General features: G+C 39.8%; 1 protein-coding gene across 1 annotated transcript in view; it reads right to left on the bottom strand.

The window, feature by feature from the left end:
• ANO4 (anoctamin 4) overlaps positions 1 to 14238 on the bottom strand; it is a 147129-nt gene that overhangs the window by 41602 nt on the left and 91289 nt on the right. The window contains exons 10-13 of the mRNA XM_040990900.1: positions 13315 to 13436; positions 11056 to 11190; positions 10021 to 10117; positions 5532 to 5592 (exon numbers count right to left, since the gene is read on the bottom strand). Of these exons, the coding sequence (XP_040846834.1) occupies positions 5532 to 5592; positions 10021 to 10117; positions 11056 to 11190; positions 13315 to 13436 (415 nt within the window). The remainder of the gene's footprint in view (positions 1 to 5531; positions 5593 to 10020; positions 10118 to 11055; positions 11191 to 13314; positions 13437 to 14238) is intronic.

The raw sequence follows: 14238 nt of genomic DNA, 5'->3' as shown, positions 1-14238 counted from the left end.
CCTTGAGTTTGCACTTTCAGATCCCCAAAGTTGAGAGCATGAGTTTCTGTTGTTTGAAGGCTCCTGGTCTGGAGCTCTCTGTGACAGCACCCACAGGAAACCCAGACATACTGAGGGCACATGTCACTGGAGGATTACCCCTTACTCTTTACAGCCTTGCCTGTTCTCAGTCTGGCATGTTATCCTCACTTCCTCTAAAACCTGGCTAACGGTGAGACTTATTTCCAGCATTTCTCATTGGGTGAGCCTTTCCTACTTTTCCTTGTACCTCAGGCAGTCGTTAGCAGGCACCCTAAGTGACCCACTGGAATGGGACTTACCCTGGTTATAATTACCATGTCTCTTAATACATTTTGAGATTCTTGGGAACATAGATCACATCTTACCAAGTGATAGCAGGTATGTAGTATCTTGATGTAGACAATTAAGCCACTGCTTGTGATGGCAAACCATGTGAGCACAGGTTTGAATTCTAGTTGCTCCACTTCCAAATCCACTCCCCAACCCCCACTAATGCACCTGGAAAAGCAGCTGAAAATGGGCCTCTATCACCTGACTGGAGACCCAGAGGAAATTACAGGCTACTGGTATCAACCTGGTCCAGCTCTGGCCACTGTGGTCATTTGGGGAGTGAACCAAAAGTTAGCGCTCTCTCTTTATTACTCTGCTTTCAAGTAAATCAATGTTTAAAAATCCCACAACAACCCAGATTTAATCACTTTTCATGACTGCGTCATCTTGGACAAGTTGTATGACTTCTATGGATCTCAATATAAAATAAGGATTGTAATCTTATCTATACAATGGGGTAATAATTTCTTTCTGATAGGTGGGGAGAAATTGATGCAGTATCATATGTGATGCACACACATAATAGACATTTAAATTTATACCTCTTCATTTTGTGTAGGAAAGAATCAGTACATTTTGGCTACAATGATAAGTCTGTACGAAAAATGACAAATATCTAAGAAGAAAAACCCAATTATTATCAACTTTATTTTTTAAATGCGACATAATTTGCCAATTATGTGAAACTGCCTCACAGTAATAGATCATAGAGAATCACCAAAATTCGCACTCAAAAACAATTCCAGTTTTGTCATTTTGATTGCAGAGCTCTGAGGTCTTTGTTTGCTTACTGGGGATAATTTAATTTTTGGCAGCATTGGAAGTAGAAACAAACAAACAAACAAACAAAAAAAAAAACAAGAAGGGAAGAGGGGGGAAAAAGAGAAAGAAACCAGAAACAAAGAACAGAGGGAAATACTCGGCTTCCTGACAGATTTCTGCCAACATCTAGCTCCCCAATGATTCATTTTTTTTCCCCGCAAGGAGAGAAGTTAATTTTGTCCATAATTATTCTGTCGCTTGAATCTTTCTGAACAAAATGAGCACTGAGGAAAGAGGCACACAGAAGTTCAAGTCCAAAGCCTGAAGCCCACATGTATCCCAGGGAGCCCTGCTATCGCTCTCACACACACATATGAAAACGAACAAAGCAAAGCAAGTGCTGTCAAGATTTGCAGCCTAGCACAAAGGCCCTCCCAGATACCACAAGCTCGTTCCAAATGAAGCCGTGTCGCTTTTCTGACGAACACACAAAAGCAAAAGGCAACAAAACAGCACATCAACACTGTCCCTTGGAAGCCTCACACACCATTTACATCTGTTCTTACCATCGCCATATCTAGCAATTTCCTGCAAATAGAGTGCCTTTGTTTTGATAAATGTGGTAACTTGCCAATCATGAGATGATTCTGAGACCATTAAACTGAGTTCCATTAGAATTGACGTGCTTTTGCAGAACACCACCACCTCAAAGTAGTATAAATAGGACTCAGAAGGAGCATAATAATTCCTTTAACTTCAAGTTCAGATATTCAAAGCAGAAGTGGTTACCTGATTCTAGCAGTAAGCAGGCGAACTACTGGCCCCTATTTTAACTCTTGACTTTGCCCCTCTCCAGGTATTGCCTAAGTTTCATCACTAAGCATGTGAAGAAAACACTATTTTCCTTAAAATTTGCCATAGAAATTAAGATACATGTGCAATGCTTAGAGAGTTCAAGGCATGGTAAGTTATCAATAACATTACTGCATATTTCAGATTTCTGCAAAAACACATATCCTTATCTAAATCATTCTTTTTCCCAAACTAGCACATTTTAGCGAATAATATGGGATTTAAGCAATAAACTGTCAACTAAAATAGAACAATTCAGAGGGTGAATAATACCAGGCTTGCCTTGCCTGGAGTAGTCCTAAAATGTTCCCTTATGCTTAGCATTTATTACAGAATATCCATCAAAATCCTACCAGTATATTCCGAAGCACAAGAGCTGTCAAATTACCAATCCACCCACATGCAAGCTGAAAAGCTTCTCAACTCTATGCTCTAGGCTAAGGTTAGCAAGAGGATAAAATAAAAACCGTTTGTCATCCATGGCATGAAACATTCTGACTTGCACAGAAGAGATGCAAACCCCCTTTTAAGTGCTGGTTCTAGGGTAGAAATGACAACTTCTACCACTTAGACAAATGTTACAATTACAATTTTTTTTTGCTCACAGTCTCAGGGAGTAAAAACCGCAGAAGAAAGAATCATCACTTCGGTCAAAGTGATGTAAATAGGAAGGTAGCAAGCAACTTGGGATTGTTAGCATGAGTGCTGTAGCCCCCAGTACAGCAACAAAGCCCTACTCCCATCCATGCCAACTGCAACTGCTGGGGGATTTGCTGCCTAAGAGCTGGAGCTAACTGGAATTATTCAATGTAGCTATGATGATATGAAATAATAATGAAATTACCATGATCATCACAATCATTTCCATCCTGCACCTGAATCTTGTGCCTATCAAGCACCTGACTTCATGGCAGGAGGCATGGAAATGGTTAGAATCCAAACCCCACTGAAACTCTATCTAGTCAGAATATTCAGACACTATTTCCTGTGCTTTCAACAAAGGAAGATCCTAGTCAATTGTGGTCTGACTCTCACATTGTCAGCACTCTTTCCTGAATGTGTACTTCCCTTTGTCTTAAATATAATCTTGCTTTCCTGCTCGCTTCTGTTTCTTCCTTGAATGCTTTCTTGAGTGGAGATAGAAATTTGGAAGCATTCTAGCCAAAGGTCTACCCTACAACAAACATGCATGTGAAAAGGGTGGAATCCTGAAGTAAGTAAGGGAGTTTTGTGTTTTAATTATTGCAGAACACCAACAGGAGGTTTCTATATGGAATCACAAACTCAGTACATAACAGGTGCCCAAGGTAGAGCTTACGGATGATATTTTAAGGGCTTCAACTTTTACTACTAACTCCTGAAGCTCTTGGTACTGGTGGGTTAGGGTGCCTAGGGTAGTTCTCTCACTGGTGATGAGCAGGTTCTTCCATGGACATCATATGCTTTGCAAATATATTCATTTCCTATGTGTGTCTTATCCTGAAAAAATCGGGGAACCACTGAGGTAAGAAAGGAATCTGTTTCCCAAAGTCCCCTCATTTATAACCATGGCAAAACTTAAGTACTGAATGGCTTACTACATTACATAATTATGGTTACCGATAGTAACAACCTGGATACACACCCTCGATCAGAGCTCAGTCCTCTCAGTCCTATAACCAAAACTGATATAGTTAATGTTCTTTGCAAGGGATATATATTAATGGTAGCGCAAGTAGAGCTTTTTACAATGCACACCAAGGGAGACATGAATAGGAATCAAGACTGAGCTTATGCAGAGTTGAATATGGAAGGCATCTATTTGTGAGACCTCAGCCACAAGAAAACAGGGGTCTTGATCCTGATACAACATGAACATAACGTGATTTGCTTTCCTTCCTTTCTCTCTGCTTTGGGAGGTGGTCTTGCATTTCCTCTCAGTTGGCCTTTTCACTCTCTTTCATGCATTTTTGATTAGCTCATTCCTTTTGCTTATACACAGGTTCTGGTTCTCATCAATTCCGAATTCCTCATGGTCCCTATTTCTACCTGGTGGCGAATCTCAATCTCTCTCACTTGCTGCAGTCCACATTCTACACATTTTTCAAAGTCAGTTTCTGTGGCTTACCCTCAATCTCTCCCCACAGTTCCTGGTCCTCATTTTTTAATAATAAGAACATTACTATTTTTTTTTCAGTTGTGGAAGAACTTCAAGCCCAGGCCACTCTTGAGCTATTGATTTGACTGAGCTTAGATCAAACACTTTTAGATTAGAGGGGCTGAATTCATAGAGCTCAAAACATATCCCTCCACAGAGTTGTGGTGGGTAGGACAACCTTCCTTCGATGATCTTTACAGAGAGGCACAGCATTTTGAGAGTAAGCCTCCTCAAGAGAACAAGAGTTTATATTTCTGCTTTTCAACAACAACAAAAAAAAGCCATTGAAATGCACTCATTATATCACAAAGAAATCCTTTGGTAACTTTCTCATTCTCCTGCTTCTTTTTTTTTCCTCCATCCACCCAGCCAACAGATAAGTACTGAATCATTCAATTTCCCAAAGAAGCTCATGAGCTCTGCTTTGGCCATAACCATCCTCAACGACCACATACCTCCAGGCAAGAAAAGTTGTGCATGCGAAAGTTGTGCGTACAAGTGTCCTATAAAAACTGGGTGCTATGGAAGTTCAGAGGAGGAAGACATCTCCTGGCCAGAGCAGATGACATCTAAGCTGGGCTTGGAATAATAATCCAATTCCAGACGCAAGGGACAAGATGAGCCAAAGTTACTACAGCTTTGTAAACATCAAAATTCAGATTTTGGCATTTTTAAGTTATAGGATAAATGTGTCATAATGATAAGCATTTCAAATCAAACTGAAAATGTATAGCAATTTGAGTTTGTTTCCCATCACTGTTTGCTTACTATTCCACAAGGTCTCCTTTTCAGAGATAAGCAAAATGAACTGTTTACTATGAATCTGTCTTATTGTAGCATTGAATTAAAGCTTGATAATTATTTGACTATGAGGTGTTATTATATTTATTGTATTACAGAGTGTTTCTTGTAACTTTCTCCAAACTACACAGTTTAGTATGTGGAGAAATTGAGATTTCAACCAAGTCCTGCTCCTTCCAAAGACCCTGAACAGCCTGAACAGGTATGGGTAGACTCAATTCAGCCCCCAGAACAACTTTTGTCTATAGGATGTCATTATGTGCAGAGTTGGAAAAAAGCTTGCCGTTTTCATACACCAGCCACTCACAACAGCAAGTCCTGCACATCCTGAGATGGAATCCTGTTTTTCCCCCGACTGAAGAGCTGCTGAGCTCTAAGCTTTTTTTTTTTCTCTTTGGCAGAAGGTGAAGGTGACTTTAGTAATGAAATACTGATGAAGCTGCTGAAGATTTAAGAGAAATCAGACGTATTTCTCTCACACTTCTAAGATAAACCAAATAAATGACTCACTACCTTGTTGCTCACAGAAAAATGAATTCCACTTACTCAAGCTCCCCTTTTCCCACCCAAAGGTAACACAATGGAGCACACGGGGAGAACTTGGGTTTTGCGGTGGAAGGACACTTACCCCAGACTGCCATGAAAACCGCAAAGAAGACAGTGGCTCCGTTGTCAAAAAGGTGGGTCACCTGGGAACAACATGCATCCATGTTATGCCACTTTCTCAGTTATAATATATTAACTCACATTTTAAATGGTTCTATGAAAAGAGTTGTGATGAGACCATGAGTTTTACAAAGTTTTTCCAAGGGGGAGATATTGCTTTTGGATTATAAAAAGGGATTTCCTCTAACTTAGAAATGGTGCAGATATAGAAAAGAAGAATTTGTTCTCTTTAGGTAATTATCATATTTGGATATTTATTTGCAGCCATAGTTGTGCTACTAAACATTCCCTTTTATAAATTTCAAATTTTTTACCCATATACATATTGAAGGAATATACAGGTGGCTATATTTAGTTCAGAGGGGTATTACAGTTGTTCCTTGAAAGGTTTCCAACTCCCCAAGGATGATTCTCAAGGCTTCACTTGTTCACTTGGAAAACACAGCTATTTTTGTGTATAGTATTGAGCAAGCACTTGTGGGATATTCTCTGTATGCCTATATCATACAGATGCAAGAGCAGAAATGTGAATTAAGCCCACTCCCACCTTTGCCAAAGCCTCAGGTAATCACTATATTTACCTGCTGAACGTAACACAAAGACAGCCAGCAATATTTTGTCTCTAGGATAATATATTCCATTGCAAACATCACAGCAAAAAGCAAAAATGTCTAGCCTCACTGCCAAACTGTCAAGCTCGTTTCCGCCTCCACTATAAATCTCACGAATGTCTGTGCCAAACTGAAATGATGTCTGGTAGTTTCATAAAGCACAACTTTTTTGTTTGTATTTTATAGTTCCCTAAAAGTAGACTTTATTGTCCTTTGGAGAACATGTAAGGTATAAACAGGTTTTTTGCTGTTATATCACAGTGTGAATTATTTTAGTTTCTTCTAAAAGCTCTCTTTGCATACAGGAGATACCGGTAGCCTTCAAAAGAATGTGAGGTGAGACAAATGCCTATATCCTATCTATCTCTTAGTCCAGAGGAAGCAAATGCTGTAAGAGTGTGTTGATACCCAACATTAAAGCAAGTCTGAAAGCCCCAGTGGTTATGCACTTGGTCTGTACACACACATTCTCTGGGTGTTTACTGGGAGATGATAGCAGTTGTAGCTTGCACTATCAGGATCTTATCTGAAATAGATTGAGCTTGCTTTTATTTTTTTGGCTGCCCAGGTCATCTTTTCTCCATTCTCCCTTCTCTGGGGAACAGACTCATTCTCTCTCTTTCTCTCTCTCTCTTTCTCTCTCTCTTGATGATCCCAAGGGGCACATGGCTCAAAACAGAACCAATCAGAGCACTTCCCTGGGACTTACATGAAACACTTTGGGAAGAGAATGTTTTCTGCTCTAATTATCAATTTTGGAGAAAGTGAAATCAGGAGGGGTAAGGTCATGGGATCTCCCTCTAGTGCAGACAGCCTGTGTCGAGATGATCATGTCGACAGGTGGGCACTGCCTCCTGCTAGCTTGCAGGCACAGTTTTAGGTTGTGAAGCTCTCATGTTCAGAAAGTGTGAGTTGCCTCCTGTAAATGTCTCTCATTTGAAGCCAGTTAGAGTTGGGTTTCTCTTGCAAATGTAAGGGTACAGGATAAATATCCCCGATCGGCAGAATAGGTGCTGATGGGTCACATCTGAGCTCCTGTTGGATTGAATGCATCTGTGTCCCTCCAGGGCCAGGAAATCACTTGGACCATAACTAGCATTTCTAAAGGAAATTCTGTGTAACTCTAGTCCTGTCATTCTGAGGCTTTTAGGCTTTTACTTCATTAAGTTTCCCAGCAAGATCCTAACATTAAATTTAGAATCTAAACATTGCATCCCTTAGTGTGGTATCATGGTCAAGAATTACACCGGGATAAACCAAAAAGTGCTGTGTAACCATGAATGACTTATACTTCTCCAAGCAAAAGTAGGAATAATCCCAACTACCTTGAAGTTGTTGTGAGAACCAGAAGTTAAAAACACATGTTGTCCAGCTATTACAGTGACTTTTTCCTGGTTGTAACTTATTATTTTAGAACTTAAGCAACCCTGATAAAACTGAACACTCTGACCTATTCATGATGATCCTTCTAATAAATCATCTCCTTGATAATTCACTGTATCTTTTTACCTGAAAACAAAATAGAGAATGTAACCCCCTACACAAAATTGGCTTCTATTTCAGATCTTTAAAAGTAAGATTTTAAAGCTGTAGTCATCCAGCCTTAACCCATGATTTTAAATAAAATTACTGAGAAAAATAGATCATCATCAACTCTGTATTTTTTAAGGTCACCTTGCTAGATTAGTCTTCATCCACTTGGTTCTATCTGTGTTCTCTCCAAAGATAGGGAGAACATTTTGTCCTTTTCTGGGTCCCAGCAGAACATAGTAAGAGTCTAAATCTTTGCAAAATCACAGATGAGTGCTGTGCTTTGGGCTGCTCCCAGAAAGACAGGCCACCTGGGGTACTAAACACATGCTGGATGAACGGATGGTTCTCCAGCTGCCTAGTAAGTGTTCTGTAATCCAAAGTGAATAAACTCCACAATGCCCGCAGAGAAAGAAGAGACATCTCAGCTGAGTAATGACAGAGATTGAATAAAATTTGCCAGCTCCTTTAATTGTAGAGTGTGGGTAAATCAATAGGCTATGGGTTCATCAGCCCTATCCCAGCTCTTGTTTTGTATTAGTGACACTGCCCCTGCTTAGTAAAATCAGCTCCAGCAATCCAATGAATATACCTAATAGTTTAATAAAGTAAAGCACACCATAATAAAGGGCATTCAAAAGTCATTTGTGTTATGTCTATTTTGAAAAAATACTTCTACTGTCTTGTTTGATCTTCATGCCATGACAGTGGGATGTGGAGGAGAGAAGACATATCCCCTAAATTTAGACTTATAAAAATATTTCTTTTCATTTTATTTATAAAGAAAAGAGAGATCTGCTGATTCATTTCCTAGTACGTGTGCAACAGCCAGAGGTAGGCCAGGCTGAGGCTGAGGCTGGGAGGCTGTCGTGCAATCGGGGATTCCCATGTGGGTGCCAGCAAACCCAGTACCTGAATCTTTATTTGCTGTCTCCCAGGATACACATTACCAGGAAGCTAGAACTGGAAGCAGAGCCGGGACTCAAACCCACGATTTAGACATTGGATACAAGCATCCCAAGAGGCATCTTAACTGCCGCTTCAAATCCCTGCCCTGTTATCTGAGACCATTCAAACCGGCTAAAATCTTGGCCACATCTTGAAGCATGTGACACTCGAATTGCACAGGCATTCCTAATTGGTTGATAGGCCACCAATAGGGAATGTCTTCTTGCAGGTTTCCACCCAGACCAGAAGGAGTCAAGGAATGCTTAAAAAAACCTGGGACACATCCTGAAATTTCAGTGTCTCACCCACTCTCCTTTCAAAAGGCATCCCATCTCCTGGCCCTCTTGCAGGAGGTTCTTTCCCTATTCCTCTCCTTTCAACGTCCATCTTCAGCATCACTTCACGAATAAAACTTCTCTGTCTGCAACAGACTCCTGGCTTTTTATTTCTACAGTAAGTTGAGGAGAGAACCAACTGCGCTTTGCTGGTAACACTGCCTGTATTTTAAAAACTGGAAAATTCACTCTCAGAAAAGATATAAGTGAGCAGCACTCAGTAAGTGAGGAGCTAAGCTAATCTGGACTTCTGGAGGTCTTGTTGGCAACAATGATAAATGAGAGAGGGAGAATCATGGTGGATGTGATTTCCTGGGACTTCACTATGGCTAAATACTTTGCTCAATGTATATTTCATCTGAATTATTGTCATTATTACAAATGACAAAACTGAGGCTCACAGAGATGACTAACCTGCATCCAGACAGCTAAGTGGTAACAAACAGTCAAAACTTAAACCTACATAAAACAGGTGTCTCCAGCATACATAACACATGTATGCAGAGCCTCAGATTAGTTACAGAATGCTGCAGTGGAGACTTGGAGACTCTAGTCTTTTTTTCTGCTTTGGCAATCTGGTGAAACCTACACACCCAGCTCACATTGACATTTTAAAATGTGAAAGATAACGTATGTAGATCTTTCTATATACAAAGGGCAAAACCACATTGATTGCCACTGAACTTATTAACCCAACCTGTATCACTGCCTGACATGTCAATAGTAATAATAAAAAAAATCACTCTAAATAACAAAAAAATTTGAACTTTTTCTAACCAATGCTTTTATCACGTTGCCACATTTCAGCTTCTTGTGTTGACGCCTAGAGCCTTATCTTTTAAATACATAGACATGAGAAAAGATTTTCACATTAGAATGCTAGATGATAGAGACAAGTCTATCCTGTAACGTTCATTTGAGAGTCAAAGGCTGGAAAGGGCAGAGAGGACACGGCCATCCAGGAACCTCAGGAAGGTGCATGTTAAGTTAAATGCAATCCACTTAACACGCTGCTGAAATAAAATACCTTGGCATAGACACAGCTGTCTGACAGCCTCATGAATGGACAGTACTTATCGCACACAGGACACATGATGATATCTGTAGCTTGGCAGACTTCTTTACTGGAAAAGAGAGCAGAAGAGGACTGTGTTGTGAGGATACCATTCATTGGTCTCCCTCCAACTTTACTAAAATGTCCTAACAAATAAGACCCAATAGATAATTTTTTTGCCCTCAGAAGCTTCTTAGCTTTATCTCATATTAATATAAACAAGATCCAGCACATTTAAATAATTTGATAGATCTACTTATTTATGAGGCTGTACCCTACCTTAACATATTAATAAGTTAAATTCAGGAAAATATATGAGGCAAAACAGTGGCTTTTATTCTCTAAATTATACCAAAGTCCTTCATAACATTTCACAGATCTAAAGTAACTTCATATTGAATTTTGATAATAACAAGATATTTGACAATGCCTGTCTTTTACAGAAAGTAAAATACTTCTGTATGTGGGAGGCTCAGTCACTCCCTTTCATTTCTGTAATTTTTGAGAGGCACATTCATTATTTCAGATCATTTTCCAGCTTTGTGATATAATTTATATAAATACATAAAATTATATTCTGGTGAGAGAATCAAGGCAAAAAAGACCATAAACACTAAATCATTCCCAATGTACTAGCAAGATGGTGAAATTTCTAGCTTAGGTTTAAAGACCTTTGTAAAAATACACAGTTCATGAAAAAGGATCATTAGACCACTATTGCACAGTATCATTGGAAGAGAATTTCAAAAAGGCAGACAGAGCATCCTTAAAGCCAGTGAATGAAAGTGATGTGTTCCATATGTCTGTAAGGGTAACGTTTGCCATCATGGTACCCGAAGAACACAGCCTCAAGAACAGGAGATGGAGAGAACCTAGTGAATTTTCCTTGACAGATGGGAAAGGAAGCTAATATCAAGTGTGGTCACGGTCTGTGAACACATGTACAGCGTAAATAGCTATCTTGAAATCCTAAGCAAAGGTGTGGGCTCACCCAGGAAAGCCCCGTACCTGACTTGGCAGTGATCCAGAGTGGTGACTCCATACAAAAAGACGAACAGTCCAATGAAGGCAGCTGGGAAGAGCATGCCAGTATACCAGCCCAACCACGCAAAATAGAGTCCAATCTTCTCTCCAAAGTACCGCCTGTTTAAGACAAAACAGCCTCGACAGTGACAGTGACATGTGTACAGTTGCATACCATCATACTCTGCGCAACCATTTTACTTTGCAGTGGCATCTCCGGTGAAAGGCATACAACATAAGGTAAAGGAATGAAGCCTTTGATCCTATCAGGTGATGGACTTCGCTTTCTTCTCTTATTCTTCCATACTGGGAATAGAATTAGCCTTTCCATAAAAGAACATGCATAGACAAGGCTGAATGAATGGAATGGATCAACATGGAGACTGCATCAGGGGTACCTGTCATGATTCCAATAATAGGTGAAGGTAGCCAGAGTGGCAAACAGGTACTGGGAGACTGGGCTGTGGTCAGATTACTGAGATATGGAGGAAGTGAAAAGAGTTTTGCTGTTTTAAGACTAAAGATTCTTAAGCTGCTCTAAAAGGTCTGGCTACTCAAGGCTTCATCACATTACCCTTCTTCTGGCCAACCCCAGGGTCCCTGCTCATCCAGGGCTCAGGTCTGTAAACACCTCGCAAGGATGCTGACTCAGAGGCTGTGGATGTTGGTGACTCATTTTTTTTTTTTCTTTCTAGTTGTCCCCATTATACAGGATCTGCTTTTCCAGAGGAAACACTGACTTTTTCAAAGCCAGACATCATGGTTTCTGATAGTATTTAGCATCATACGACAAATGCAGTGAATAATTAATTCATATTCGTTGGCTAACCACAGAATTTTAATCAGCGCCGTCCTGGATGGAAAGCAGTTTGCCTACAGCCATGGGTTGTAATTTCCAATCAGTGTAATTCTGTCATTCGAGACTGAGATTGGGAAGATAGGCATTTTTTTTTTAAATTTCCATACTGTTTATCATGCTTTGAGTCTGGATTATGGAAAATGATCTCAGAGAATATTTTCTAGTCACCTCCATCATCAATGGCATATAATTCATCACTCCCTTGGCAACATTGAAGTAAAGATCAGGTAGCAAAATAACAAGGGCTTTGTTATGAAGCACGACTTCTCACAGAAAGGAAATTTCAAGTGAATTGTCTTTTTGATTCTTCCTCCTGGGCTCACTTTTTAGGAACTGAATATAAGTGAAATATAGTCAGCTAGTCTAGGAAATTAGGGACAACTTTCTCTTTAATGAGGAATCCATGAAGAGTGGTTTGTTACTACCCAGTCTTAATCACCAGACTCCATATAAATAATGAGGTGCCAGGGCATAGTGCTACCATGGCAGCAAGTTTGGAAGAGATGGATGGCCCAAGAAACATCAGTTATCCTGCATTAAAAGTTTATACTTGTGATCTGTTGATCAATATAATCTTTAATGGCTATTGGCTTTAAATAAAAATAAAAATAATCTTGAAATGTATTGAACTTAAAGTATCACAGATTTCCTATTTCCATAAGACAGGTTGAGGACCCTTTATCCAATGAGTTTGGGATCAGAAATGTTTGGGCTTTGCATATATTTCTGTTTTTTAAGTATTTGTATATCTTTAATGAGATGTCCTATAGATAGGAGCCAAGCCAAAACACAAAACTTCTTTATGTGTCTTATATGTCATATCCACACAGGATGAAAGTAATTTTACACAGTATTTTTGGTGTACCTGCATTTTGATTGCAACCTGTCATGTGAGGTCAGGAGTGGAATTTTCTACTTAGGGCATCATGTTGGTATGATCAAAAAGTTTCAGATTTTGTAGCATTTTTCTGGATTTGGGAAGCTCAGCCTGGCCTGTGGTAAATAATATATTATTTTGTCACCAACCTAGGTAAAGCAATGTTCTCTTTCTCCTAGGACAACTTGTCAGTAAGCCACACAGATGATCTGGGTGATCCGCTCTTTATTGAGTTTTGCTGGAGGCCTGGCTGATCTCCTATGTCCCTTCAGGTCCCTCTCTAAGGCCGTTTTGAAGGAAAACACTATTCTTAGAAGAGGGAGCATCGATTTCTACAGAGCAACCTATGTCCTTTGATAAACTGCTCTCTTGGGAAGAAGTCAGATTTGAGCCACAGCCATGAACTTAACCATCTTTTTCCCCCCCTCCACTGCTGCCTTGTCTCAGCTGACAGTCTGTGCTCATCACTCTGCAAACGTATTGCATTTTCAGCTGGTTAATAACTCACCTCACAAGGTCCAAAGGCTGGTATTTATACCATACGCCCCAGGAAGCCCAGCACTCGTACAGCAGGTGTCGGTGGTTTACTGCTCCGTGGGTTCGAATGGAGTTTTTACTTCTGTAACTCCCCTGGGATAAAAATACCACTGCCAGTGAGGTAGTAACCACAAAGAATATAAGGGAATGCTGCTGCCAATATCAGTCTCTTATGACACAGTAGCAATAGGGATGATAACGCAAGAAAAGTAATTTTTTTTTCCTATTAAAGGAAAGGTAGTTTGCTGTGTTATTCTGGACGATGTCTTTTCTAATCTTATCTAGTAAACAAACAAACAAAAAAACACTCAAGGTTGCTAGAATCAGCTAAGTTTGAATTCAGCTCAAATCTGGTTCTACTGCTTTGAGCCAGGAAATCTTTGGCAAACCTCCTCAATGTTCAAGCCTTGGTTTCCCAATCCATAACGGAACTAATATTACCTGTCTCATTATTTTCTTCCCCGCTTTGGATGAATCAAGTGCTTGGCACACAGTCTAGACCCTACTTCTCTCACAAGATAATCGCTGATTAGCTTACAGCTGTAACCTTTACACATATCCTCAACTACAAGAAAATCCTGGAAGACGAAAGTTGGAAGTCACTGCAGAATTCCAGTAAGTGAAGTTTAATTCAAACACCTCATCAAACAAATCAAAGTCTGAGAGGTGAGTATTTTTTGCAGGTTAGTAGGTTAAAAAAAAAAAACAACTCAGCATTGTCTTGGTTCAATACCAACTTAGGGTGTGATATAGAGTAGCCTTAACCTTTTTCTAAATCCCCATTTAAATTAACATGAAACAAAAGCAGCAATAACTGCCATTCCTGCCTCCAAATGTTGTTATGAGGTTCAATAACATAATCAGGTTAAGCTGAGAATAAAAAGCTAAAAGAGCC

The sequence above is a fragment of the Ochotona curzoniae genome, unplaced genomic scaffold (assembly GCF_017591425.1).
Source record: "Ochotona curzoniae isolate NIBS_2020 unplaced genomic scaffold, NIBS_Ocur_1.0 contig_1014, whole genome shotgun sequence".
Classification (NCBI taxonomy): Eukaryota; Metazoa; Chordata; class Mammalia; order Lagomorpha; family Ochotonidae; genus Ochotona; species Ochotona curzoniae.
Note: the sequence above shows the minus strand (reverse complement) of the source record. Positions and strands in the feature narration are given on the sequence as shown.